General features: G+C 36.5%; 1 protein-coding gene across 9 annotated transcripts in view; it reads left to right on the top strand.

Moving 5' to 3' along the window:
- SPATA7 (spermatogenesis associated 7) overlaps positions 1–24,980 on the top strand; it is a 61,914-nt gene that overhangs the window by 31,522 nt on the left and 5,412 nt on the right. For 3 of the 9 annotated variants that reach the window (XM_055288512.2, XM_055288514.2, XM_055288515.2), the window contains 5 exons: positions 8,844–8,977; positions 18,210–18,682; positions 19,594–19,660; positions 21,307–21,422; positions 23,114–23,167. In XM_055288512.2, coding sequence (XP_055144487.1) covers positions 8,844–8,977; positions 18,210–18,682; positions 19,594–19,660; positions 21,307–21,422; positions 23,114–23,167 — 844 coding nt within the window. Of the gene's footprint in view, positions 1–6,859; positions 6,914–7,378; positions 7,444–8,843; positions 8,978–18,209; positions 18,683–19,593; positions 19,661–21,306; positions 21,423–23,113; positions 23,168–24,980 lie in introns of those variants that run through there. The other 6 variants (XM_063645510.1, XM_055288513.2, XM_063645511.1 and 3 more) reach the window with 5 other exon arrangements.

Below are 24,980 nucleotides of genomic sequence, written 5' to 3'. Positions count from 1 at the left end.
GGAAGGGGTCCAGTTTCAGTTTTCTGCATATGGCTAGCTAGTTTTCCCAACACCATTGATTAAATAGGGAATCCTTTCCCCATTGCCTATTTTTCTCAGGTTCGTCAAAGATCAGATGGTTGTAGATGTGTGGCGTTATTTCTGAGACCTCTGTTCTATTCCATTGGTCTATATATGAGTTTTGGTACCAGTACCATGCTGTTTTGGTTACTGTAGCCTTGCAGTATAGTTTGAAGTCAGGTAGCATGATGCCTCCAGCTTTGTTCTTTTTGCTTAGGATTGTCTTGGATATATGGGCCCTTTTTTGGTTCCATATGAAATTTAAAATAGTTTTTTTCTAGTTCTGTGAAGAAAGTCAATGGTAGTTTGATGGGGATAGCACTGAATCTATAAAGTACTTTGTACAGTGTGGCCATTTTCACAATATTGTTTCTTCCTATCCATGAGCATGGAATGTTTTTCCATTTGTTTGTGTCCTCTCTTATTTCCTTGAGCAGTGGTTTGTAGTTCTCTTTGAAGAGATCCTTCACATCCCTTGTAAGTTGTATTCTTAGGTATTTTATTCTCTTTGTAGCAATTGTGAATGGGAGTTCACTCATGATTTGGCTCTCTGTCTGTTGTTGGTGTATAGAAATGCTTGTGATTTTTTGCACATTGATTTTGTATCCTGAGACTTTGCTGAAGTTACTTATCAGCTTAAGGAGACTTTGGGCTGAGATGATGGGGGTTTCTGAATATACAATCATGTCATCTGCAGACAGAGACAGTTTGACTTCCTCTCTTCCTATTTGAATACCCTGTATTTCTTTCTCTTGCCTGATTGCCCTGGCTGGGCTGAACTCCCGTTAGTATGTTGAATAGGAGTGATGAGAGAGGGCATTCTTGTCTTGTGCCAGTTTTCAAAGGGAATGCTTCCAGCTTTTGTCCATTCAGTATGATATTGGCTGTGGGTTTGTCATAAATAGCTCCTATTATTTTGAGATACGTTCTATAAACACCTAGTTTATTGAGGGTTTTTAGCATGAAGTGCTATTGAATTTTGTCGAAGGCCTTTTCTGCATCTGTTGAGGTAATCCTGTGGTTTTTGTCATTGGTTCTGTGTATATGATGAATTACGTTTATTGATTTGCGTATGTTGAACCAGCCTTGCATCCCAGGGATGAAGCCAACTTGATCGTGGTGGATAAGCATTTTGATGTGCTGCTGGATTCGATTGGCCAGTATTTTATTGAGGATTTTCACATCAATGTTAGTCAGGAATATTGGCCTGAAATTTTCTTTTTTTCATGTGTCTCTGCCAGGGTTTGGTATCAGGATGATGCAAAATGAGTTAGAGAGGAGTCCCTCTTTGTTGTTTGGAATAGCTTCAAAAGGAATGGTACCAGCTCCTCTTTGTACCTCTAGAATTAGACTGTGAATCCGTCTGGTTTGGGGCTTTTTTGGGTTGGTAGGCTATTAATTACTGCCTCAATTTCAGAACTTGTTATGGGTCTATTCAGGGATTCAACTTCTTCTTGTTTAGTCTTTGGAGGGTGTATGTGTCCAGGAATTTATCCATTTCTTCTAGATTTTCTATTTTATTTGCATAGAGGTGTTTATAGTATTCTCTGATGGTAGTTTGTATTTCTGTGGGATCAGTGGTGATATCCCCTTTGTCGTTTTTTATTGTACCTTTTTGATTCTTCTCTATTTTCTTCTTTATTAGTCTGGCTAGTGGTCTATTTTGTTCATCTTTTCAAAAAAACAGCTCCTGGATTTATTGATTTTTTGAAGGGTTTTTCACATCTGTATCTCCTTCATTTCTGCTCTGATCTTAGTTATTTTTTGTCTTCTGCTAGCTTTTGAGTTAGTTCGCTCTCTGCTCTCACTCCTCTAGTTCTTTTAATTGTGATGTTAGGGTGTCGATTTTAGATCTTTCCCACTTTCTCCTGTGGGCATTTAGTGCTATAAATATCCCTCTAAACACTGCTTTAGCTGTGTCCCAGAGATTCTGGTACATTGTGTCTTTGTTCTCATTGGTTTCAAAGAACTTATTTATTTCTACCTTAATTTTGTTATTTACCCAGTAGTTATTCAGGAGCAGGTTGTTCAGTTTCCATGTAGTTGTGTGGCTTTGAGTGAGTTTCTTAATCCTGAGTTCTAATTTGATTGCACTGTGGTCTGAGAGACTGTTTGTTATGATTTCTGTTCTTTTGCAATTGCTGAGGAGTGTTTTACTTCCAATTACGTGGTCAATTTTGGAATAAATGCGATATGGTGCTGAGAAGAATGTATATTCTGTTAATTTGGGGTGGAGAGTTCTGTAGATGTCTAGTAGGTCTGCTTGGTCCAGAGCTGAGTTCAAGTCCTGAATATCCTTGTTAATTTTCTGTCTTGCTGATCTCTTTAATATTGACAGTGGGGTGATAAAGTCTCCCACTATTACTGTGTGGGAGTCTAAGTCTCTTTGTAGGTCTCAAGAACTTGGTTTATGAACCTGGGTGCTCCTGTATTGGGTGCATATGTATTTAGGATAGTTAGCTCTTGTTGCATTGATCCCTTTACCATTATGTAATGCCCTTCTTTGTCTTTTTTTTTAATCTTTGTTGGTTTAAAGTCTGTTTTTTTCAGAGACTAGGATTGCAACCCCTACGTTTTTTGTTCCCTTGCTGGTGAGGAGTTGTGATCCTTTGGAGGAGAAGAGGCGTTCTGGTTTTTGGAATTTTCAACCTTTTTGCACTGTTTTTTCCTCATCTTCGTGGATTTATCTACTTTTGGTCTTTGCTGTTGGTGATCTTTGGATGGGGTCTCTGTGTGGATGTCCTTTTTGTTGATGTTGATGCTATTCCTTTGTGTTTGTTAGTTTTCCTTCTAACAGTCAGACTTCTCTGCTGCAGGTCTGCTGTAGTTTGCTGGAGGTCCACTCCAGACCCTGTTTGCCTAGGTATCACCAGCGGAGGCTGCAGAACAGCAAAGATTGCTGCCTGTTTTTCCCTCAGGAAGCTTCGTCCCAGAGGGGCACCCGCCAGATGCCAGCTGGAGCTCTCCTGTATGAGGTGTCTGTCGACCCCTGCTGGGAGTCATGGGGGTCAGGGACCCACCTGAGGAGGCAGTCTGTCCCTTAGCAGAGCTCGAGCGCTGGCTGGGAGATCCACTGTTCTCTTCACAGCTGGCAGGCAGGAACATTTAAGTCTGCTGAAGCTGCGCCCACAGCTGCCCCTTCTACCAGGTGCTCTGTCCCAGGGAGATGGGAGTTTTATCTATAAGCCCCTTACTGAGGCTGCTGCCTTTCTTTCCGAGATGCCCTGTCCAGAGAGGAGGAATCTAGAGTGGCAGTCTGGCTACGGTGGCCTTGTGGAGCTGTGGTGGGCTCCGCCCAGTCTGAACTTCCTGGCGGCTTTGTTTACACCATGAGGGAAGAACACCTACTCAAGCCTCAATAATGGTGGATGCCCCTCCCCCCACCAAGCTCTAGAGTCCCAGGTCAACTTCAGACTGCTGTGCTGGCAGGGAGAATTTCAAGCCAGTGGATCTTAGCTAGCTGGGTTCCATGGGGTGGGATCCGCTGAGCTAGACCATCTGCCTCCCTGGCTTCAGCCCCCTTTCCAGGGGAGTGAGTGGTTCTGCCTCACTGGCATTCCAGTCGCCACTGGGGTATGGAAAAAAACTCCTATAGCTAGCTCAGTGTCTGCCGAAACAGCCACCCAGTTTTGTGCTTGAAACCCAGGGCCTTGGTAGTGTAGGCACCTGAGGGAATCTCCTGGTCCGTGGGTTGCAAAGACCATGGGTAAAGCATAGTATCTGGGCCGGAGTGCACCGTTCCTCACAGGATAGTCCCTCATGGCTTCCCTTGGCTAGGGGAAGGAGTTCCCCTACCCCTTGTGCTTCCTGGGTGAGGCAACACCACACCCTGCTTCAGCTCGCCCTCCGTGGGCTGCACATATACACTATTTCATCCTGTATATGTACCACATTTTCTTTATCCAGTTCACCATTAATGGGCACCCAGGTTGATTCCATATCTTTGCTGTTGTGGATAGTGCTGTGGTGGATATAAGGGCATGCGTCTTTTTGGTAGAATGATTTATTTTTCTTTGGGTTTATACATAGTAATGGGATTGCTGGGTTGAATGGTAGGTCTATTTTTAGTTATTTGAGAAGTCTTCAAACTGCTTTCCTCAGTGGCTGAACTCACATTCCCAACAACAGTGTATAATTCCTTTCTCCCCGCAGCCACATCTACTATTTTTTGACTTCTTAGTAATAGCCATTCTGGCTGGCATGAAATAGTATCTCATTGTGATTTTATTTGCATTTCTCTGATGATTAGTGATGTTGAGTACTTTTTTATTTGTTGGCTGATTGTATGTCTTCTTTTGATAAGTGTCTATGTCCTTTTCTCACCTTTTAATGGGGTTATTTGTTTTTCTTCTTTTTTTTTTTAGTTCTTCATAGATTCTTGTATTAGGGTTCTCTAGAGGGACAGAACTAATGGAATATATATATAAAGGGGAGTTTATTAAGTATTAACTCACATGATCACAAGGTCCCACAATAGGCCGTCTGCAGGCTGAGGAGCAAGGAGAGCCAGTCTGAGTTCCAAAACTGAGGAATTTGGAGTCCGATGTTTGAGGGCAGGAAGCATCCAGCACAGGAGGAAGATGTAGGCTGTGAGGGTAGGGCAGCCTCAACCCTTCACGTTTTTCTGCCTGCTTTATATTTGCTCACAGCTGATTAGATGATGCCCACCCAGATTAAGGGTGGGTCTGCCTTCCCCAGCCCACTGACTCAAATGTTAATCTCCCTTGTCAACACCCTCACAGATATACCCAGTACCAGTACTTTGCATCCTTCAGTCCAATCAAGTTGACATTCAGTATTAGCCATCACAATTCTTGATATTAGTTTTTTGTCAGATGCATAGTTTACAAATATATTCTCCCATTCTGTTGGTTGTCTGTTTACTCTGTTGATAGTTTCTTTTGCATTGCACGAGCTCTTTAATTAGGTCTCACTTGTCAATTTTTGTTTTTGTTGCAATTGCTTTTGAGGACTTGGTCACAAATTCTTTGCCAAGGCCAATGTCCAGCAGAGTATATCCTAGGTTTTCTTATAGGATTTTTATAGTTTTAGGTCTTATATTTAAATCTTTAATCCATCTTGTAGCCTTGCAGTGTGGTTTGAAGTCGGATAGTGTGATGCCTCCAGTTTTGTTCTTTTTGCTTAGGACTGCTCTTTTTTGGTTCCATATAAATTTTAGAATAGTATTTTCAATTTCTGTGAAAAATGATGTTAGTAGTTTGATAGGAATAGTGTTGAATCTCTAGATTGCTTTGGGCAGTATGGACATTTTAATGATATTGACTCTTCCAATCCACGAACATGGAATGTTTTTCCATTTGTGTGTCTCAGCTCTGATTTCTTTCAGCAGTATTTTGTAATTCTTTTAGATATCCTTTACCTCCTTAGATATTTTCCTAGGTATTTTATTTTGTGTGTGTGTAACTATTGTAAACGAGATTGTGTTCTTGATTTGGCTCTCAGCTTGAATATCATTGGTGTATAGAAATGCTACTGATTTTTGCACGTTGATTTTCTATCCTAAAACTTTACTGGAGTCGTTTATTAGTTCAAGAAGCCTTTTGGCAGCATCTTCACAGTTTTCTAATTATGGAATCATATCATCAGGAAAGAGATAATTTGACTACTACTTTTCCAATTTGGATGTGTTTTATTTCTTTCTCTTGCCTAATTACTCTGGCTAGGACTCCAGTAGTATGTTGAATAAGAGTGGTGATAGTGGGCATCCTTATGCTGTTCCAGTTCAAAAGAGGAATGCTTCCAGCTTTTGCCCATTTAGTATGATGTTGGCTGTGGGCTTGTCATAGATGGCTCTTATTATTTTGAGGTATGTTCTTTCGATGCCTAATTTGTTGAGGTTTTTTTTTTAATCATGAAGGATTGCTAGATTTTATTGAAGGTTTTTGCTGCATCTGTTGAGATGATCATAAGGTTTTTGTTTTAAATTCTGTTTATATGGTGAATCGCATTTATTGATTTGCATATGTTGAACCAGCCTTTCATTCCAGGAATGAAGCCTACTTGATTGTGGTTTATTAACTTTTTGATGTGCTGTTGGATTCAGTTTGCTACTATTCGTTGAGCATTTTTGTGTCTGTGTTCATCAGGGATATTGGCCTATAGCTTTCGTTTTTGGTGTGTCTTTACCAGATTTTGGTGTTAGAATTATGCTGGTTTCATAGATTGGGTTTCATAGAATGAGTTAGGGAAGAGTCCTTCCTCAAGTTTTTGGAATAGTTTCAGTAGGATTAATACCAACTATTGGTATGTCTGGTAGAATTTGGCTGTGAATCTCTCTGGTCCAGGGCTTTTTATGGTTGGTAGGTTTTTTTTATTACTGGTTCGATTTTGGAACTCAGTATTGGTCTCTTCAGGGTTTCGATTTCTTCTGGATTCAATATTGGGAAATTGTATGTTTCCAGAAATTTATCTATTTCCTCTAGATTTCCTAGTTTCTATGCATAGAAGTCTTCTTAACAGTCTCTAAGGATCTTTTCTGTTTCTGTGGGATCTGTTGTAATGTTGCCTTTGTCATATCTGGTTGTACTTATTTGGATCTTCTCTTTTATCTTTGTTAATCTTGCTAACAGTCTGTTGATCTGTTTATCCTTTCAAAAAACCAACTTTTTGTTTCATTGAACATTTATATGGATTTTGGAATCTCAATTTCAATTATTTCTGCTTTTAGATAATTATTTTCTACTACTAGCTTTGGGATTAGTTCTTGTTGTTCTGCTTCCTTTAGTTGCAATGTTCGATTGTTAATTTGAGATCTTTCTGTCTTCTTGATGTAGGTATTTAGCACTGTAAACTTGCCTCTTAACACTGCTTTTGCTGCATCCCAGAAATTTTGGTATGTTGTGTTTCTGTTTTTATTTATTTCAAAGAGTTTTTTTTTAAATTTCACCTTCTGTTGTTTACCCAAAAGTCATTCAGGAGCAAGTTGGTTTAATTTCCATGTAAAATTATGTGGTTTTGAGGAATCCTCTTGGTATTGATTTCTACCTTTTTTTCCACTGTGGTCCAAAAATATGTTTGGCATGGTTTCAATTTTTTTACATTTATTGAAACTTGCTTTGTCTTCGAGCATGTGGTTGATCTTAGAGTATGTTCCACATGCAGATGAGAAGAATGTTTATTCTGTGGTTGTTGGGTGGAGTATTCTTCTGTAGATGTCTATTAGGTCCAATTGGTCAAGTGTCAAATTTAAATTCAGAATTTCTTTGTTAGTTTTCTGCCTTGAAGGTCTATCTAACACTGCCAGTGGGATGTTGAAGTCCCCCATTATTAATGTGTGGCTGTCTAAATCTTTTCATAGGTCAAGAAGTACTTGTTGTATGAATATGGGTGCTCCAGTGTTGGGTGCAAATATATCTAGGATAGGTAAGTCTTGTGGAACTGAATCTTCATCATTATGTAATGCCCATCTTTGTCCTTAATGCTGTTGGTTTAAAGTCTGTTTTATCTGATACAAGAATAGCAACCCCTGCTCTTCTATTTACTGTTTGCATGATAGGTCTTTCTTCATCACTTTACTTCAGGCCTATAGGTGTCATTACATGTGTAATGGGCCTCTTGAAGATAGTAGAAAGTTGGGTCTTTTTTTTTAATAAAATATTATTTTATTTTTTAAATAAAAAAGTGGTTCTTGCCACTCTGTGCCTTTTAAGTGGGTACATTTAGACCACTTACATTCAAGGTTAATATTGATATGTGAGGTTTGATCCTGTCATGGTGGTGTTTGCTGGTTGCTTTGTAGTCTTGATTGCGTATTTGCTTTATAGGATCTGTGAACCTCTGTATTTATGTGTTCTTTTATGGTAGTGAGTATCATTCTTACGTGTGCATGTTTAAAACGTCCTTGAGCATTTCTTATAGGCTAGGTGATGTAGTTTGGGTATTTGTCCCCACCCAAATGTCACACTGAAATGTAACCCCTAGTGTTGGAGTTGGCGCCTGATGGGAGATGATTGGATCATGTCTGTGAATTTCTCATGAATGGCTTAGTGCCACCCCCTTGATGCTGTCCTTGTGATAGTGAGTGGGTTCTTGCAATATCTGCTTGTTTAAAAGTATATGCCCCCACTGCCTTCCCCTCTCATTCTTGCCATATGAAATGCACATTCCCTCTTTGCCTTCCACCACGAGCAAAAGCTTCCTGTGGCCTCCCCTGAAGCAGATGCTGGCATTGTGCTTCCTGTACAGCCTGCAGAATCATGAGCCAATTAAACCTCTTTCCTTATAAATTACCCAGTCGTGGGTATTTCTAATAGCAATGCAAGAACAGCCTAACACACTAGGTCTAGATATAACAACAGCAAAGACTTTATTTCTTCTTTGTTTGTGAAGCTTAGTATTCGGTGATTACATAGTCATAAATAACATGGTTAAGCATTTGTAACCTTCACATCTCTGTGAATAACTGCTAAGAATTGCTTTCTTATGCCCTTAGGCTTGGCCAGTTTGTCATATCTTGTTGGCATTCTTTTTTTTTTTTTTTTTTTTTGGTAGCTACACAACTCTCACTACATTGTTTGTATTATTTAAATAGTTAATCCATTTAGAATTTCTATAAATTAAATGTATTAGTTAATATCTAGAGGCATGTGTGAAATAAATAATTTTTAAAATGTGTTAGTAACTATATAGGAAAATAAATGGATTTTTATTTACGAATCATAACATTTTAACAAGAAAAATGTTCCATTTATTACTCTAACAAGACCAAAAAACCAATTTTTCTATTTTGTTCTATATTTTGAAAGATTTGTTTTCCCTTTTAGATGCAGACCAACAACGAAGAGAGAAACTCAAAAAGGAATTAGCACGATGTGAAAAAGAGTTCAAATTAACTAAAACTGCAATGCAAGCCAATTCTAAAAGTAATTCCAAGTCACTTTTTAACACCTTACAAAAGGTAAGATAGTATTTTTATTTTTTAAAAGCAAATGTATCTAAGTTACTTCATTAGTGGTACAATCTGACTGTTTACTATAGTTTAGGGTCAGCAAATTTTTCCTGTAAAGATCCAGATAGTTAATATTTTAAAAGGCTTTTCAGGTCTCTCTGTCACAACTACTCTCCCATTGGAAGGCAGACATAGACAGTACATAAATAAATGGGCGTAGCTGTGTTCTGCTGAAACTTTATTAACTGAAGATATTGGGTCAGATTTGGCCTGAAGGTTATAGTTTGCAGACCCCAGTTATAGGTTTTTTGTGATACCTTCGAACGTCTGGTTAAGTAAGTTCTATTCCTAGTTTGTGAAGTTTTTTTTTTCCCTTTCTCCTGAATGGATATTAATTTTATGAAATGCTTTTTTGCATCTCTTGGAATGATAATATTATGATATAATTTTTCTCTTTTAATCTGTAGGCTTTTTTTTTTTTTTTTTTTTTTTAATATAGTCTCACTCTGTTGCCCAGGCTGGAGTGCAGTGGCGTGATCTTGGCTCACTACAACCTCCAGTTCCTGGGTTGAAACAATTCTCCTGCCTCAGCCTCCCCAGTAGCTAGGATTACAGGCACCCACCACGACTCCAGCTAATTTTTGTATTTTCAGTAGAGATGGGGTCTCACCATGTTGGCCAGGTTGGTCTCAAACTCCTGACCTCAAGTGATCTGCCCACCTCGGCCTCCCAAAAAGTGCTGGGATTACAAGCATGAGCCACTATGCTGAGCCTCTTTTAATCTGTTAATGTAATGAATTACAAACAGTTGACTTTAATGTTAAACCAACTTTGCATTCCTGTTGTAAACAGAACTTAGTCATGGTATATTACCTTTTTTATTCATTGCTAGATTTAGTTGCTAATATTTTGTTTAGAATTTTGGCATCTGTCCATTATTGATACTGGCCTGTCATTTTCTTTTTTTGTACTCCTTGTGTCTGGTTATGCTAACCTCATAAAATAAACTGGGCACTATTTCTTCTTTCTGTACTCTAGACTAGCTTGTGTACCTTTGGTTTATTTGTTCCTTAAATTCGATGGAACTCAACATTAAAATTGTCTGGGCCTAAAGTATTTTTTTATGAGAAGATTTTGTACTACTGATTCAATTTTTTAAGTCATTATAGAATGATTTCAATGTTAGATTTATGTAGGAAGTTGTTTATTTTATGTTAATTTTTGGCAGGGAATCATTCATACTATTCTCTTAATCTCTTCTGAATATGTATTTTTCCCCTTGTTATTCCTAAGGTAGTTTATTTGTGCCTCATTCTTCTTCATCATTCTCATCAGAGATTGAGTCAGTTTTTTTAAAGGACACACTTTTTATTGTGTTAGTCTTCTCTATTGTATTTTGTTTTCTGTTTTGTTAATATCTGCATTTATCTTTATTTCCCTCTTTGACTTTCTCTGGGTTTATTTTGCTGTACTATCTCTAATTTTATTTAATTTATTCTCAGCCTTACTTCTTTGCTCGTGTAAGCATTTTTAACGCTATAAATTTTCCACCAAGTACAGCTTTAGCTGCATCCCACAAGTTTTGATATGTGATATTTTTACTATGTTTCAATTCGAAGTATTTTACAATTTTCTTTTTGTTTGTTTGTTTTTGTTTTGTTTTTTGAGATAATGTCTTGCTCTGTTGCCCAGGCTGGCATGCAGTAGTGCGATCTTGGCTCACTGCAACCTCTGCCTCCTGGGTTGAAGCAATTCTTGTGCCTCAGCCTCCTGAGTAGCTGGGACTACAGGTGCCTGCCACCACGCCCAGCTAATTTTTGTATTTTTAGTAGAGTCTGGTGTCACCATGTTGGCCAGGTTGGTCTCTAACTCCTGACCTCAAGTGATCTGCTTGCCTCAGCCTCCCAAAATGCTGGGATTACAGGCGTGAGCCACCATGCCCGGCCTACAATTTTCATTATGATTTTTTTTATTTAACCCAGAAATCATTTAGAACTGTTTCTTAATCTCTATATCTGCTTTTTCCTTAGTATCTGTTTGTTACAGATTTCTAGCCTAATTGTATTGTGATTAGGAAACATCTATATTATATCCATTTCTTGAAATTTATTGAGCACTTGTTTTATGTCCCAGTAGGTGGACAATTTTTTAAAAATGTCCTGTCATTATATGTTTGAAAATAAAATATATTCTATAGTTTTTGCATGTAGTTTTAATATATAGTATATTCATTAAACTTTGTATTTTCCAGATGTTCAAATCTTTTATATCATATTGATTATTTTTGTCTGGTTAATCTATCAGTTATTGAGAGAAATCTTCCACATACTTATGTATTTAGCTATTTCTTCTTGTACTATTAATTTTTGATTTATATATTTTGAATGCATGTTATTACGTTAGAGATATTAGAGATACAGAATACAGATTTAGAAAATCCTGAAGGAGGTAGTTTCTTGGTGAACTGAACCTGTTATCACTGTGCTTTGAATTTCTTTACCTTAATGCTTTTTCTATTAATATTTTCTGATAGTGATATAATTAAATTAGCTTTATTTTGACTAGTATTTACTTGGTATATCATTTTCCATTTTTTTATCTTAATGTTTTCTTCTTTTTTTTTTAAATGTCACTTGCCAATCTCAGTGTTTTAGGTTAGTATTTGGTGGGTCAGATTATTCAATCTGATAATCATTGTCTTTTTTTTTTTTTTTTTTTGAGACAGAGTCTCGCTCTTTCGCCCAGGCCAGACTGCAGTGGCGCTCTCTCGGCTCACTGCAAGCTCTGCCTCCCAGGTTCACGCCATTCTCCTGCCTCAGCCTCCGAGTAGCTGGGACTACAGGCGCCCACCACCGCGCTCGGCTAATTTTTTGTATTTTTAATAGAGACGGGGTTTCACCATGTTAGCCAGGATGGTCTCGATCTCCTGACCTCGTGATGCGCCCGCCTCAGCCTCCCAAAGTGCTGTGATAATTATTGTCTTTTTAATGGTCATTTAATATGTTTTTATTTCTGGCTTCTTATTTCATACCTTCTATTTGACTCAATGTGGTAGACAAAATTTGAAGACGGCACCCCCACAGCGACCCACACCCTTAAGCAATCCCCTCCTCTTCAGTGCAGGTAGGACCTGTAACTTGCTTCTACCCAGTAGAATATGGCAAAGATGATAGGATGTCACTTCTATGATTCTGTTATGTGGCAAAAGTGAAGGGATATTTTCCCCTGCAGATTAAGGTTTTTGTTCCTTAAAAGAGAATGGGAAAATAAGTCTGGGAAGATTTTCCACAGTGACTGCTGTTTCTCTCCCCAAGCCACACCAAGAGAAGGTGGGAAAGGAATTCTCTCTGCTCTTCCCTATAAGCTTCGAGTAGGTTTCCTGGAGGAAAAGCCTGCAAGAGGTACAAACTCCCCAAGCCCTCAGGTCCAGTACAGACCTGAGCACATCACTAGTCCACACTCAGTCTTTAGGAAATTAGCAAATCTTATCAATTTATGTGGCATTCCATGGCATCTTTCCCAAGTAAGCAAGTGCTCAGATACTTATCTCTCCAGATTTCAGGTTAGTTGTTTGCTCTGTGACCTCAGTTCTCTCATTAGTTCAAGAAAAATCATTAATATGCAGATTGTTCAGCTTTTTTCTTCTTATAATGGTGAGAGCTGTGTTCTTTCCATCTCTATCTCTCAGTTGAAACAGTAAGTTTGTTTTATTTTTATGTGTGGTTTCATTTTTTGAACTTTTAAATTTTGAAAACCTTAGCATTTACAAAAATACAGTATAATAATCCCACATGTTCCCATCACCTAGGTTGTGGCAATGATCAGCTCAGAGCCAGTGTTATTTAACCTATATGCCCACTCACTCTCCTAGGTTATTTTGATGCAAACCCCAGACACCATATAATTTTATCCATAAATATTTGAGTATATATCTAAGAGATAGACTTTTAAAACCACAACAATACTATTATGCCTTAAAAATTAATAACAGGCTGGACGTGGTGGCTCACACCTGTAATCCCAGCACTTTGAGAGGCCGAGGTGGGCGGATCACGAGGTCAGGAGATCAAGACCATCCTGGCCAACATGGTGAAACCTCGTCCCTACTAAAATACAAAAAAAAAATTAGCCAGGAGTGGTGGTGCGCACTTGTAGTTCCAGCTACTCAGGAGGCTGAGGCAGGGGAATCGAACCCAGAAGGCGGAGGTCTCAATGAGCTGAATTCGCGCCACTGCACTCCAGCCTGGTGACAGAGCAAAACTCCATCTCAAAAAAAAATTAATTAATTAATAACAATTCTTTAATAATAAATATCTAATATTTAGATTTCCCCACTGTCTCCTTTTTGAGTTTGTTAAGAGTTGGTATTAGAAGGCCAGCAGTCTCCTTCAACTCAGTGCCAGGGTTCAGGATGAGGAAGCTTCCTTGCAAGTCATCTAGTTGAGGAGTAGCCATTGAGAGAATCCCAGATTCTCAAGCATGATCTCTTCTTAAGAGCTTTGTTTTCTGCCCCTAGCACCCATGATGTGGTTTAAAACAAAACTATGACCTGCTGGGCAAAAGCCAGATTGACGGCTCTGCTTACCAAATACCAAGGCCGTAATGAGTCAGAATTTTTTTCCTTGAGAAATGCTGGGAGCCATAGATCAGTTTTCAGTTGGGAAGTTATGTTATCATACTGACGCTATACAGACTACACGAACAACAGTGGAGGACAGTTACGAGGCAGTTGCAGTAATCTGGGAAGCAGTAATTAAGACATGATTCTATGACAGCAGAGACAGCATAAGGAATACATTTAAGAGATAATTAGAAAGTAGAATCTCGGCCGGGCGTGGTGGCTCATGCCTGTAATCCCAGCACTTTGGGAGGCTGAGGCGGGTGGATCACAAGGTCAGGAGTTTGAGACCAGCCTGGCCAATATGGTGAAACCCTGTCTCTGCTAAAAATACAAAAATTAGCTGGGCATGATGGCGTGCACCTGTACTTCTAGCTACTTCGGAGGCTGAGGCAGAAGAATCCCTTGAGCTCAGGAGGCGGGGTCGCAGTGAGCCAAGATTGTGCCACTGCACTCCAGCCTGGGCGACAGAGCGAGACTCCATCTCAAAAAAAAAACAAAATGTAGAATCTCCAGGACTTGGTGACTGAGTGGATGATGTGAAGAGCAAGAGGCAGCAGTTAAAATCCTAAGTTTCTGCCTTGGGCAACTGGGAGAATAGTAATATATCATTCACAGAAATATAATAGGATGAGGTGCAGGTTTTCTTTGGGGCTGGAGGTAATGAGAGATAGGAGTTTATTGTTTGGCTGTGTTTGATTTGAGATGCTTTTGGAACATCTAGTATATTTAATAGACACTTGGATATAAGCATCTGTGTCAGCAAAGAGGTCTGGGCTGAAAATAGATTTGGGAGTCATCAGGGGAAGCACTGAGTATGATTGAGAGCCCCAGGGCTATTATGTAGATAAAAAGACCAGGAATAGAGCTGCTTCCTTTAGAATAAATCTGTTATCTGCTCTGTATTATACTTTGCTATCTGGGAATCTGTTTCTCAATGTTTGAATCACAGGTGTATTTTCATTTTTAGTGATTGTATTTTTTAACTGAAAATTTAAAATTTGTTTCTATTATTCAGCATGAGTATAAATTACTAATTATATTTTGAGATAAGAATGGGGTTTCTTGAAAATACAAATCATATATTTTAATATATCTTTTTAATGTATTTTATATATCTATTATATTTATAATAAAGTAAAAAATATAAATATATATTATTTACATATTATATATTTTTAATATATTTCTGTAAATGTTAGATGTTTTCATTTTTCCAATAGCAACTATAACCCTATATAACTTTTTGCCTCCATAAAGTTGTTAATTTATTATTTTATCTATATTTTTATTGACTCCATTTAGAATTCATAGTAACTTGCACTTTGCCTACATTTTTGATAAGCCCTAATAATAAATATTTTAGATACACTCAGATTGTCTTAAGAGCCTTATTTTGGGCAGTGTATTTTGATAATTGAATGGGTGTTATGGTTAACAGACACCTGTTATGGTTATAATTTGTATTCACTGTAAAGGCTGCTATAGTTAAAATGCTGGTTTTAACCTCTGAATGTATTAGCCCTTTATATACATTATAAAGGTCATATATCAAAAACCTTTTATGATAATTGCCCAATTCTCTTGCCACTTTTCTTCTCTCATACTCTGACTCACATGCTGTCACCCTCAGAACCCTCCTAAGCCCTTCCAGTCTTCACCCTGTAACTCTGAGTCGTTCACTACTTAGTCAATGCTCCCGTACTACTCATTTGCTTCACTGGTGTAGCACTTACTGTGTGCTTTTAAGATTAAGTGAATATGTGGGTGTGATCTATATTTCTGAATAAATCTAGAAAAGAGGCGGGAGCAGTGGCTCACACCTGTGATCCCAACACTTTGAGAGACTGAGGCAGACAGATCACTTGAGCCCAGGAGTTTGAGACCAGCCTGGACAACATGGCAAAACCCCATCTCTACACACACAAAAAAAAAATACAAAAAAAAAAAAAAAAAGCCAGGCATGATGGTGTGCATCTGTTGTCCCAGCTACTCAGGAGGCTGAGGCAGGCAGATTAATTGAGCTCAGGAGGTCATGGCTGCAGTGAGCCATGATCAGGCCACTGCACTCCAGCCTGGGCAACAAAGTAAGATTAAAAAAAAAAAAATCTGGGAAACTTTAAAAACAGTACAAAATAGTGAAAATCAAGAGCTATATTTGTTTTATAAAATATAATTTGAAACTTTTTTGCAAACAGATGTTAGATTTTAAAATAATTTATACCCATCCAATTCTACAATTGAACTGACTCTTCAAGTGTTTAAAAATCTGACAATTGGAAAATTATTGTACATTATGTCTTCTGACATCCTTAAAAAAGATTGATTTAGTACTGAGTTCTGTATTGTAAAATTCTTGACATGAAAGTATGATGAGTATATAAACTATGTTATGGTTATTGCTTTACATAAATCCTGAAATCACAGAAACAGTGCACAGCAAACCTCATAAACTAAGAATGACATAAGAAAGTGAGTGTTCAGGGTACCACCAGACGCTTTGCTCCATTGGCACATAATTGATGAACGCTTTTCTGATTTCAGAACTTTACAGTGATCTGCTGTTCATGTTTTGGGATTCTACCAGTGTGTTACATATATTCTGCACAAATATCTTTATCCAAGTTTTCTGATATAGCTAAAGGAAACAAGATGCAGATTGGTACAGTGGATTTTATACTGTAGTCTACTGGTTTCCAAGGAAAGAAAAAATAGGATACATGGTAGAAATTATAAGATACAAAAATGGGAAAAGTTTCATGCTTTCAATAAGTTCAGAAGCAATTTTTCCATCCCATTTCAGAGAGGTAGCTTAACATATACTTCTACCTTTTAAAAAGACTTTCTTCAGTGTTTCATTTTGTTTATTAAATAACCATTACTGATAACATATCTTTACCGGCAATCATAATGCCTTATGCATTTCTTTCTCCTTCCTCTGATCTCAGTTTGTGCTGTTCTTCTAAGTGTAAATAATTCCTGTGCTTATTAATTAATTGCCCTATAGGATATTTTTAGACTGTACTTAGAAATTTCTTCTTTGGGAGCTAAACTCTTCTGGTACATAAGCTGTAGTGTGAGTATCATTTAGGACTACTTATAAAAACTAACATCTTGAAGTCATTTACCAAATAGCACCCTAGTGACTCAAAATTTAATGCCGGCATACTTACTTGCTTTGAGTAATTTTGTCTTGTATTTGGAATAAGGTTATAAAACAGTTGGTAAGGAGAGGTGATTTGACATATTTTAGGTAGTAGTCACAATGTCCAGTTATCTGCAATTTTTTTGCTTTGATAAATCAGCACTTTAGGGTTAGCTGACTTATTTGTTCCCAGAAAAAGAGTTAAAATCAGTTTAAAATTTTTTATGCTGTATAAAAAATCTAGTCATATAATTTTCAAGTAAGTTTTTAAGTAGACAATATGATAAAGTGGCAAAGAACATGGGCTCTGCCTCTGTTCAAATCTGTGACACTCTGCACCTCAGAGCACTGTTTTTATCTATAAAATAGGGTAATAATTGTACTACCACGCAGAAGTTGATGTTAGGATTAAATGAGCTATACATGAAAATTAGTACAGTACCTTGCACATAGGAAGCACACCATACATATTAGTAGCAGTGATAGAAGTTCTTGTTATTCCTCTTCTATTCAATGTCAAGAGCAGTACCTTGCATACAGGAAGCACTTCGCTTTTTCCTTACTCAACTTGTCCATCTTCCCCTTGTTATTCCTCCCAGTGAGGTAACAAGACAGATATAACTGGCTAAATCCTAGCGATTTTTAACCTCAATTTCTGTAACCTCCATGTAATTTCCCCTCTACCTAATGAAAGTGCCTCAGAGTTTTGCAAAGGATATACAGATGTGTCCGTAAGGGCTGAAGTTATAGGCAAAGCTTCTTAGACAGTTTCAGTTTATAAAACAATAAAATATTGTCTGTGTTTTTAGACTTTACAAATAACCTGTAGAAATGGTTTTCCTAAAGTGAAGCCAAAAAGAAATGGAGCAAGTCAAAATGCCTCCCTTTTCAAAGTATTACCCCCACCCCAATGAAAAGAAGTTGAGAAATATATATGAAATTTTTATGGAATAAATATTTATTGACTATATTTAAATTATCAATTACCTAAATCAGGGCTCCATACATTATGAGGAGAAGTTCCTTTTCGTTTCTTTAAAGGCTTAACATCACAGAGGGGTGGCTTACACTGCACTCTCCAATAATGACAAGACAGGACAGTGAGGATGATGCCACTAATAGTGGTTGAGAAGGGCATTGGTGCTCACAATTTGTGTGAAAACTTTCAAATAAAACTGAGATCTCCCAATAGATCTTAATATGCAAATTTAAGATCCCAAATATAGATATGTTATTCATCTTTTTTTTTAGTTTCAGAAAGGAAATTGATTGCTCTACTACTTATATTTGGAATTAAATGTTAATATCTTAGTTTAAATACTTGACTAGAACTTCAAATAAAATATTAACATCTTCAAGAACATATCAGTTAATTTTGTAAACCCTTGAGGCTATCATTTTTTTAATGTATAATCTCAAAATCCCCAATTACATGAATTTGTAATGCAGTTGATGACTGTCATATCAAATGTTCTTAGCCCTCAGGTGAACCGCAAATTGAGGATGACGTGTTAAAAGAAGAAATGAATGGATTTTCATCCTTTGCAAGGTCACTAGTACCCTCTTCAGAGAGACTACACCTAAGTCTACATAAATCCGATAAAGTCATCACAAATGGTCCTGAGAAGAACTCCAGTTCCTCCCCGTCCAGTGTGGATTATGCAGCCTCCGGGCCCCGGAAACCGGGCTCTGGAACCCTGTATGGCAGAAGGCCCAGAAGCACATTCCCAAATTCCCACCAGTTTCAGTTAGTCATTTCGAAAGCACCCAGTGGGGATCTTTTGGATAAACATTCTGAACTCTTTTCTAACAAACAATTGCCATTCACTCCTCGCACTTTAAAAACAGAAGCAAAATCTTTCCTGTCACAGTATCGCTATTATACACCTGCCAAAAGAAAAAAGGATTTTACAGATCAACGGATAGAAGCTGAAACCCAGACTGAATTAAGGTGTGACACATCAGCAACCAATAGTAAATCCTTCAGGAAATTAAATGAAAATTAATGAATTAATATTCCTTGTTTTCTACTGCCAGCCTTAAGATCTGATAGTGCCCTTTCGATTGGAATGAGATGAATGTGACTTTTCCTTTTCCGTGTATCACTAGAAACTATCAGAGTAATTGCTGAAAAATAGCTATTAAACTGGTCAAGCGCCTTATGCGTATGAATTACATATTTTATTATTTCAAGCATGGTTCAAGAATTGTGTATGTTTTTAAATATTATACTTTCAGAGAATTCGTAAAATATGTCATCAGACAGCATTTGTGTAAATATGCGTATTGATTCATGTTAAAAGTGGCGAAACAGTGGGCTATAGAGGGGAAGAAACTAACCCTTTATCCATCTAACCCTCTGCTCCATTCCCTGCGGATATTTAGGGCAGTCTTCATAGCAACAACTGCCAAGAATAATTTTAAATTGGGATAATTTCCGGAAATTAAGTATAATTTGCCTCAATAATGTTTTCAAATACAGTAGTGCCTAGCACAAGATGAATGTTCAATAAAAGTTTGCCAAATGACTAAAGAAAAAAACAAATCTTGTCAAGTTTTGAGATTTAGCAGATTTGTGATTGTGATTGTTTTTCTAGTATTACATAAACAATTTATCTGGCAGTAGGTTTTAGTTGTTTTAGAAAGTAAAAACAATTTAAGGTTAGTATTTTTTTCTTACAGTGATATCAGATGAGTCTGCAGATATTTATTCAAATAAAATGAAATAATTCAAAATTATGTATTTTATAAGAATAGATGGATCTCATTCTTTTTGAGTTTATTTTTTCTAGCCAGTAAACCTTGTTACCACAGTGCTTATATCTTGAAGGATTAACAATTATTTATTTTAAATTATTACAGCTTTAAATCGGAGTTGGGGACAGCTGAGACTAAAAACATGACAGATTCAGAAATGAACATAAAGCAGGTAATAAGTATGAAACCTTTTAGTATTGCTACACTTGAATTACGGATGTTTTTCTGTAAATAGAATATGTACAGCTATTTAGACTGTGAAGAATAATCTGTTGGTGGCACTTATCATACATGATATAGCCAGTATACAGAAGGTCTGCCTATTTACAAATGGTTATAGCTCTCTCTGAATGGCCAGGTGGATCCTGCCAAATCTGGGAAGTCATTTGTTACTAACATCTTTCCTAGATGATTGGTTGGCTGGCTGGACAGATGGAAGGATCAGTAAAATACCTTAAGTATTGTTTTCAAAGATGCAGACCTGGATTACTAGAGGAGCCAGCAAAGTAGTGCAGAAGTTGAGTTTTTACACCTTTTTTTTTTGTAAAGAATTGCCACATATTATATAATTGGAAATTATACATTTTATAAGAATAAGTAGCTATTATTCTCTTATGTTTGCCTCTACTTTTTCTAGACCATAAAGCTGTTTATTACAGGGTTTATATTTTGAATTCTTAGCATCATTTCTTTTAAAATATTGCAACTTTGAGTCTGATTTTGAGATAAATTGTTTTATTTTTGGAGTGTCAGTCTTGCACTTGTGTCCTGACTTAAATTTGTTGTGTATAAAAATGGTTTGTCTATTAAAATGTCAAACACAGATCCAGAGATAGAAGAATAAAATATAATCATACTCAACTTCCCCCTTCCCTTCTGAAAATGGGTAGAAGGTGGTAGTTTTCCATCTCAGCCATTAATCGCTGTTTGACATAGGGCCCTGCCACTTAAGGCCCAAGGACAAATCACTTATCCTCTGAGAGCTGAATTTCCTCATCTAGAAAAACTGTACTTAACTTGCAGGATTATTAGGAGGAGTAAATTATGTAGGCAAAGTGCCTAGCCTGGTAAGGGCTTAATAAGTGATAGCTATTACTAGCTTGAAATTTTTGGAAAGAGTTAGCTCTGCAGATAACTACATAAACACGAAAAAATATTTATTTACAATCCTGCAAGAAAATGTGTGTCGCCATATTCCATAGTCAGTGCCATCAGTACTTGACTTGAAGAAGCCAGTAGAGTATTAACTGCAGTAGATCCACATTTTAACAGCACCTTTAAAACTGTAAAGCACTATACATAAATTGTCATTGTAAAGATTAAATCTAATGATGTGAGTAAATGCTTGGCACAGTTTGTGGTGCATAGTAAGGAGTCTATAGAAGTAAGCTGCCATTATTTTTGTTTGTTAATATTATTGTTCATGCTGCCAGCGCTACCACTGCTTCTACATATTTGACATGTTGGCATTTAAAACAGATGAGCTATTTGAATTTCTGAATAATGAGATTTTGTTCCCTCAAACTTGCTTAAAAGTTGAAAATTTGCTTCATTTTTCCCTTTATATGTTTATTTGTGGCAATTTCTTAAAGTCATTTAAATGCCACTCATTAAAATACAAGAAATAAGTCATTTTATCTTTAAGTTTAAGAAAAAAGTGCTGGATGGATAGAAAAATTATTCTAAAATATTCTTTGTCATACTGTATAATTTTTTTTCTACTGGATATCTCTGTTCACTTAAAATTTGCTATGTTCTATTTCTGCTTTCGTAATGTATTTTTAAGCAAAAATAAAGATTTTTTTGTTGCATCCTCAGGCATCTGATTGTGTGACATATGATGCCAAAGAAAAAATAGCTCCTTTACCTTTACAAGGGCATGACTCAACATGGGATGAGATTAAGGATGATGCTCTTCAGCATTCCTCACCAAGGTAAACAGTTAACAGGAGAAATAATTTCAACTGCCTTTAATTGCCTTCTTGTATAACAGACATATAGTATTTGCCACATAAGTACTATTTAATTGCATGCTCTAATCTATTTTGGTGTTATGTAATTCAATAACAGTTTTAGTTTTACCAAGGAAATTTTACAAATTTAAGTGCTTAGTAAAAGTTGAAATGAGTTAATTTTGCTAATTCATTAGTAAAGGAAAAAGCCACACCAACTTGTATTATTTATTATCACTATTCATTAAAAAACTGATTTTCCCCAAGACAAGTCCTCTGGCAGTGATGCTAACCAGTTTACATGCCACAGATAGTACTGAAGAGCTTTACCATTTGAGGAGTCATAATTTGTGATTTTGAATATTCATCATATTGCAGTGCTTGACCAATCTGTGCTATATGAAGACACTATTTATTTATGTATGTATTTATTTATGAGACAGTCTCTCTATGTTGTCTAGGCTGGAGTGCAGTGGTGCGGTCTGAGCTCACTGCAATGGAGGCACTCTTTAAAAACTACTCATCATGTTGAGTAATTAAGGAATATTATACATTAATTAGCAGGTAAAAGATGCCTCGATAGTTTCAGTTGTCAAATGTATTTCCAGTGTCAGAGAATGGATATGAAATGCCGGTGGATGGGGTAGAAGAAAGGAAGGAGTAGAGATTAAAAAGAGGGCAAGAATAAGGTGTTATGCAGCAGGCCACTAGGGAAGTACACACAATCCCCTCAGGCTCTGGCTTCTCCCTCAGGCCTTTGCTAGGGAGATCTCACCTGCTAAGGACATGGAGAGTTCATTGTTAACTTCCCTGTCTTTGAAATTTTTGGTGTTTCGACACATATAACTTACTAATTAATATAAGCTGCTCTTGAGCCAGTCTTCATTGAATATTAAGAATGACTTAAGGAAAGGAATACTTTTCTAATCTTTTCTAATACTTTCTAAAAGAAGTAAAGTAAAATAGTATAATTGAGTATACCTGAATAAAATTTAGCTTCAAATTAATTATTGGTAACATAACTGAATAATAACAAAATTTATCATGATGACCAGCTTTAAAAATATTTTCATAGTAATATATCTATATCCAGCATTATCTATACATTAACCTTAGTCAAATTGTCACTGTCTATACTAGAGAAGTGCCATAGTGTAGTTTTAAAAAGAATTGTGAATTTACAACTAGAAAAGTAGTTTAAAAACCTGTCTTTGCTGCTTACTAACATTAACCTTGGAAAGTTACTTAGCCTTTCTGACCCTTGGTGAACTCGTCAGTAAATGGGAAAAATAATACACAGCCAACATGCCTGACTGGGTTGTTTAGAAGATTAAATTACATATGGGTATGAGAGTGCTTTAAAAATTGCTGAAACATGTAATTACAAGTTGAGCATCCCAAATTTGAAAACCCATAATTCGCAATACTCCAAAATCCAACATGATGCCCAAAGGAAATGCTCATTGGAGCATTTTGGATTTCAGATTTTTGGATTGAGATGCTCAATTACTAAGTATATAATGGAAATATTCCAAAATCCAAAATCTGAAACACTTCTGGTTCCAAGCATCTAAGATAAGGGATATTCAGTCCATACTAATATACAATGTTATTGAGGATTTATCATATGCCAACCACTGTTTTGCTCAACTACTTTAACTTCCTCTTTCTAGGGCAATGTGTCAGTATTCCCTGAAGCCCCCTTCAACTAGTAAAATCTACTCTGAGTAAGATCTTTTTTACCTCTTCATTTTGCATAGTGGAATCAAGGATTAAGAATCATAGAAACCATTATTAAATAATTCAGGATTGAACAATAATCTCTTTTTTTAAAACTGGCAAGTAATAAATGTACCTATTCGTGGAGTACCTAGTGATGTTTTGATACATATACTGTACAGTGATTAGAACAGTTTAATTAGCATATCCATCATCTCAAACATTTTATCATTTCTTTGTGTTGGAAACATTGAGTATCCTTCTAGCTATTTGAAACTATGTATTATTGTTAACCATGGTAGTCATCCTGTAATGGTATAGAACACTAGAACTTACTCCTTCTATCTAGCTATAATTTTGTATCTTGTAACAAATCTCACCTTGTCCCTCATTCCTGTCTACCCTTCCCAGCCTCCAGTACCCTCTGTTCTACTTTCTACTTCTATGAAATCAACTGTTTTTAGCTTCCACATATGAGTGAGAGCATGCGATGTTTAACTTTCTGTTGCTGGCTTATTTCACCAGCATCCATCCATGTTCCAAAGAAACATGTTGCCACAAGTGACATGTTTTTATTTGTCTTTACGGCTGAATAGTATTTCATGGTGTATATATACATTTTCTTTATCCATTCATCTGTGAACACTAATCTCTCTTACAACCAGCTTTGGGATATCAATCGTATAATACATACTAAATTTGAGAAAATGACCTGAATAATTTTCTCAAATTTATTTGAGAAATAATAACAACTTTCTGGAATAATTATCAATCATGTCATTTTTATCTCTAGTAGAAATTTGTCCCTAAGTTAATACCTGATACTTTTTAATAATTAGTATCCATGATTCTTATTTATTTTGTAAGTAAAAATAATAAAATAATAAGAGTTTTAGAGAAATGCAGACTTTTAATAGTTCAGGATACTCTTTCCAGAGGTTTCTAACCTCAGCAGTTCTTTGCAGATATTTTACTTGTAGATTTTAATGTTGTTTTAATTAAGTTACTTTTTTTAGGGAAAATAATTTATAAAATTTTATTTATTTTCAAATATGCTGTTTTTAAATAAGCAAGACCCTGTGAATCAGTTTGAAAGTGTAACTTTTTATTAAACATTTAACTCTATTATTTGATTTGCTTATTCACTCTTCCTTTATATTTGCTTATTCAGTAATTTAGTTACTTGCTACTTACATTTGGTATTCATTCGCTAATTTCAGCTAATTAAAATCAAATGTACAATAATATCCTAATTTTCTTGTAATAGCTACTAAAATATAATAGGGAAGTGTGTTCAAGTAGTTAAAAATTACCACAATATTTATGTTCACAAATTTTCCTATGAGAATTTTTTGTCTCCAAACGTTTTGAGAGAAAAAATAAATTTTTCTGCTTAGTAAATTTCTCAACCTTAAAACAAGATGCTGGCCTAGGGCTAGGAGAGGACTTCTTAGTTGAAGCTCCTGCTTCTCTGGACAACTTTCCTCTTCCTTCTTGCAAATGCTTTGCAGAGCGACTTGCACCTCTGCTGCTGGACCTGGTCAGGAGCAAGAGGAAATTTAAAACATTCCTCGGGAGTGCTTGCTCCCAGTGGATTGCATTTGATTGCCCCTTGTCCTTCGTTGCTTTCTTTTTGTGTTGTTTGATTCTGCTTGTTTTTTTACTGCTATGGATGTTGCAGGTATCTGTGAAATTTTACTCTGTTAGGTCATGATCTTTAGTAAATATTTATCCTTGCATAATTTGAGAAGGTAGACATGTTTGTTTTGTAATATTCCCCTTAGTAATATGAGACAGAAGTACATTGGTAATGGTAGAGAT

The sequence above is a fragment of the Symphalangus syndactylus genome, chromosome 8 (genome assembly GCF_028878055.3).
Source record: "Symphalangus syndactylus isolate Jambi chromosome 8, NHGRI_mSymSyn1-v2.1_pri, whole genome shotgun sequence".
NCBI classification, from domain to species: domain Eukaryota; kingdom Metazoa; phylum Chordata; class Mammalia; order Primates; family Hylobatidae; genus Symphalangus; species Symphalangus syndactylus.
This window is presented reverse-complemented; position numbering and strand designations above follow the sequence as displayed.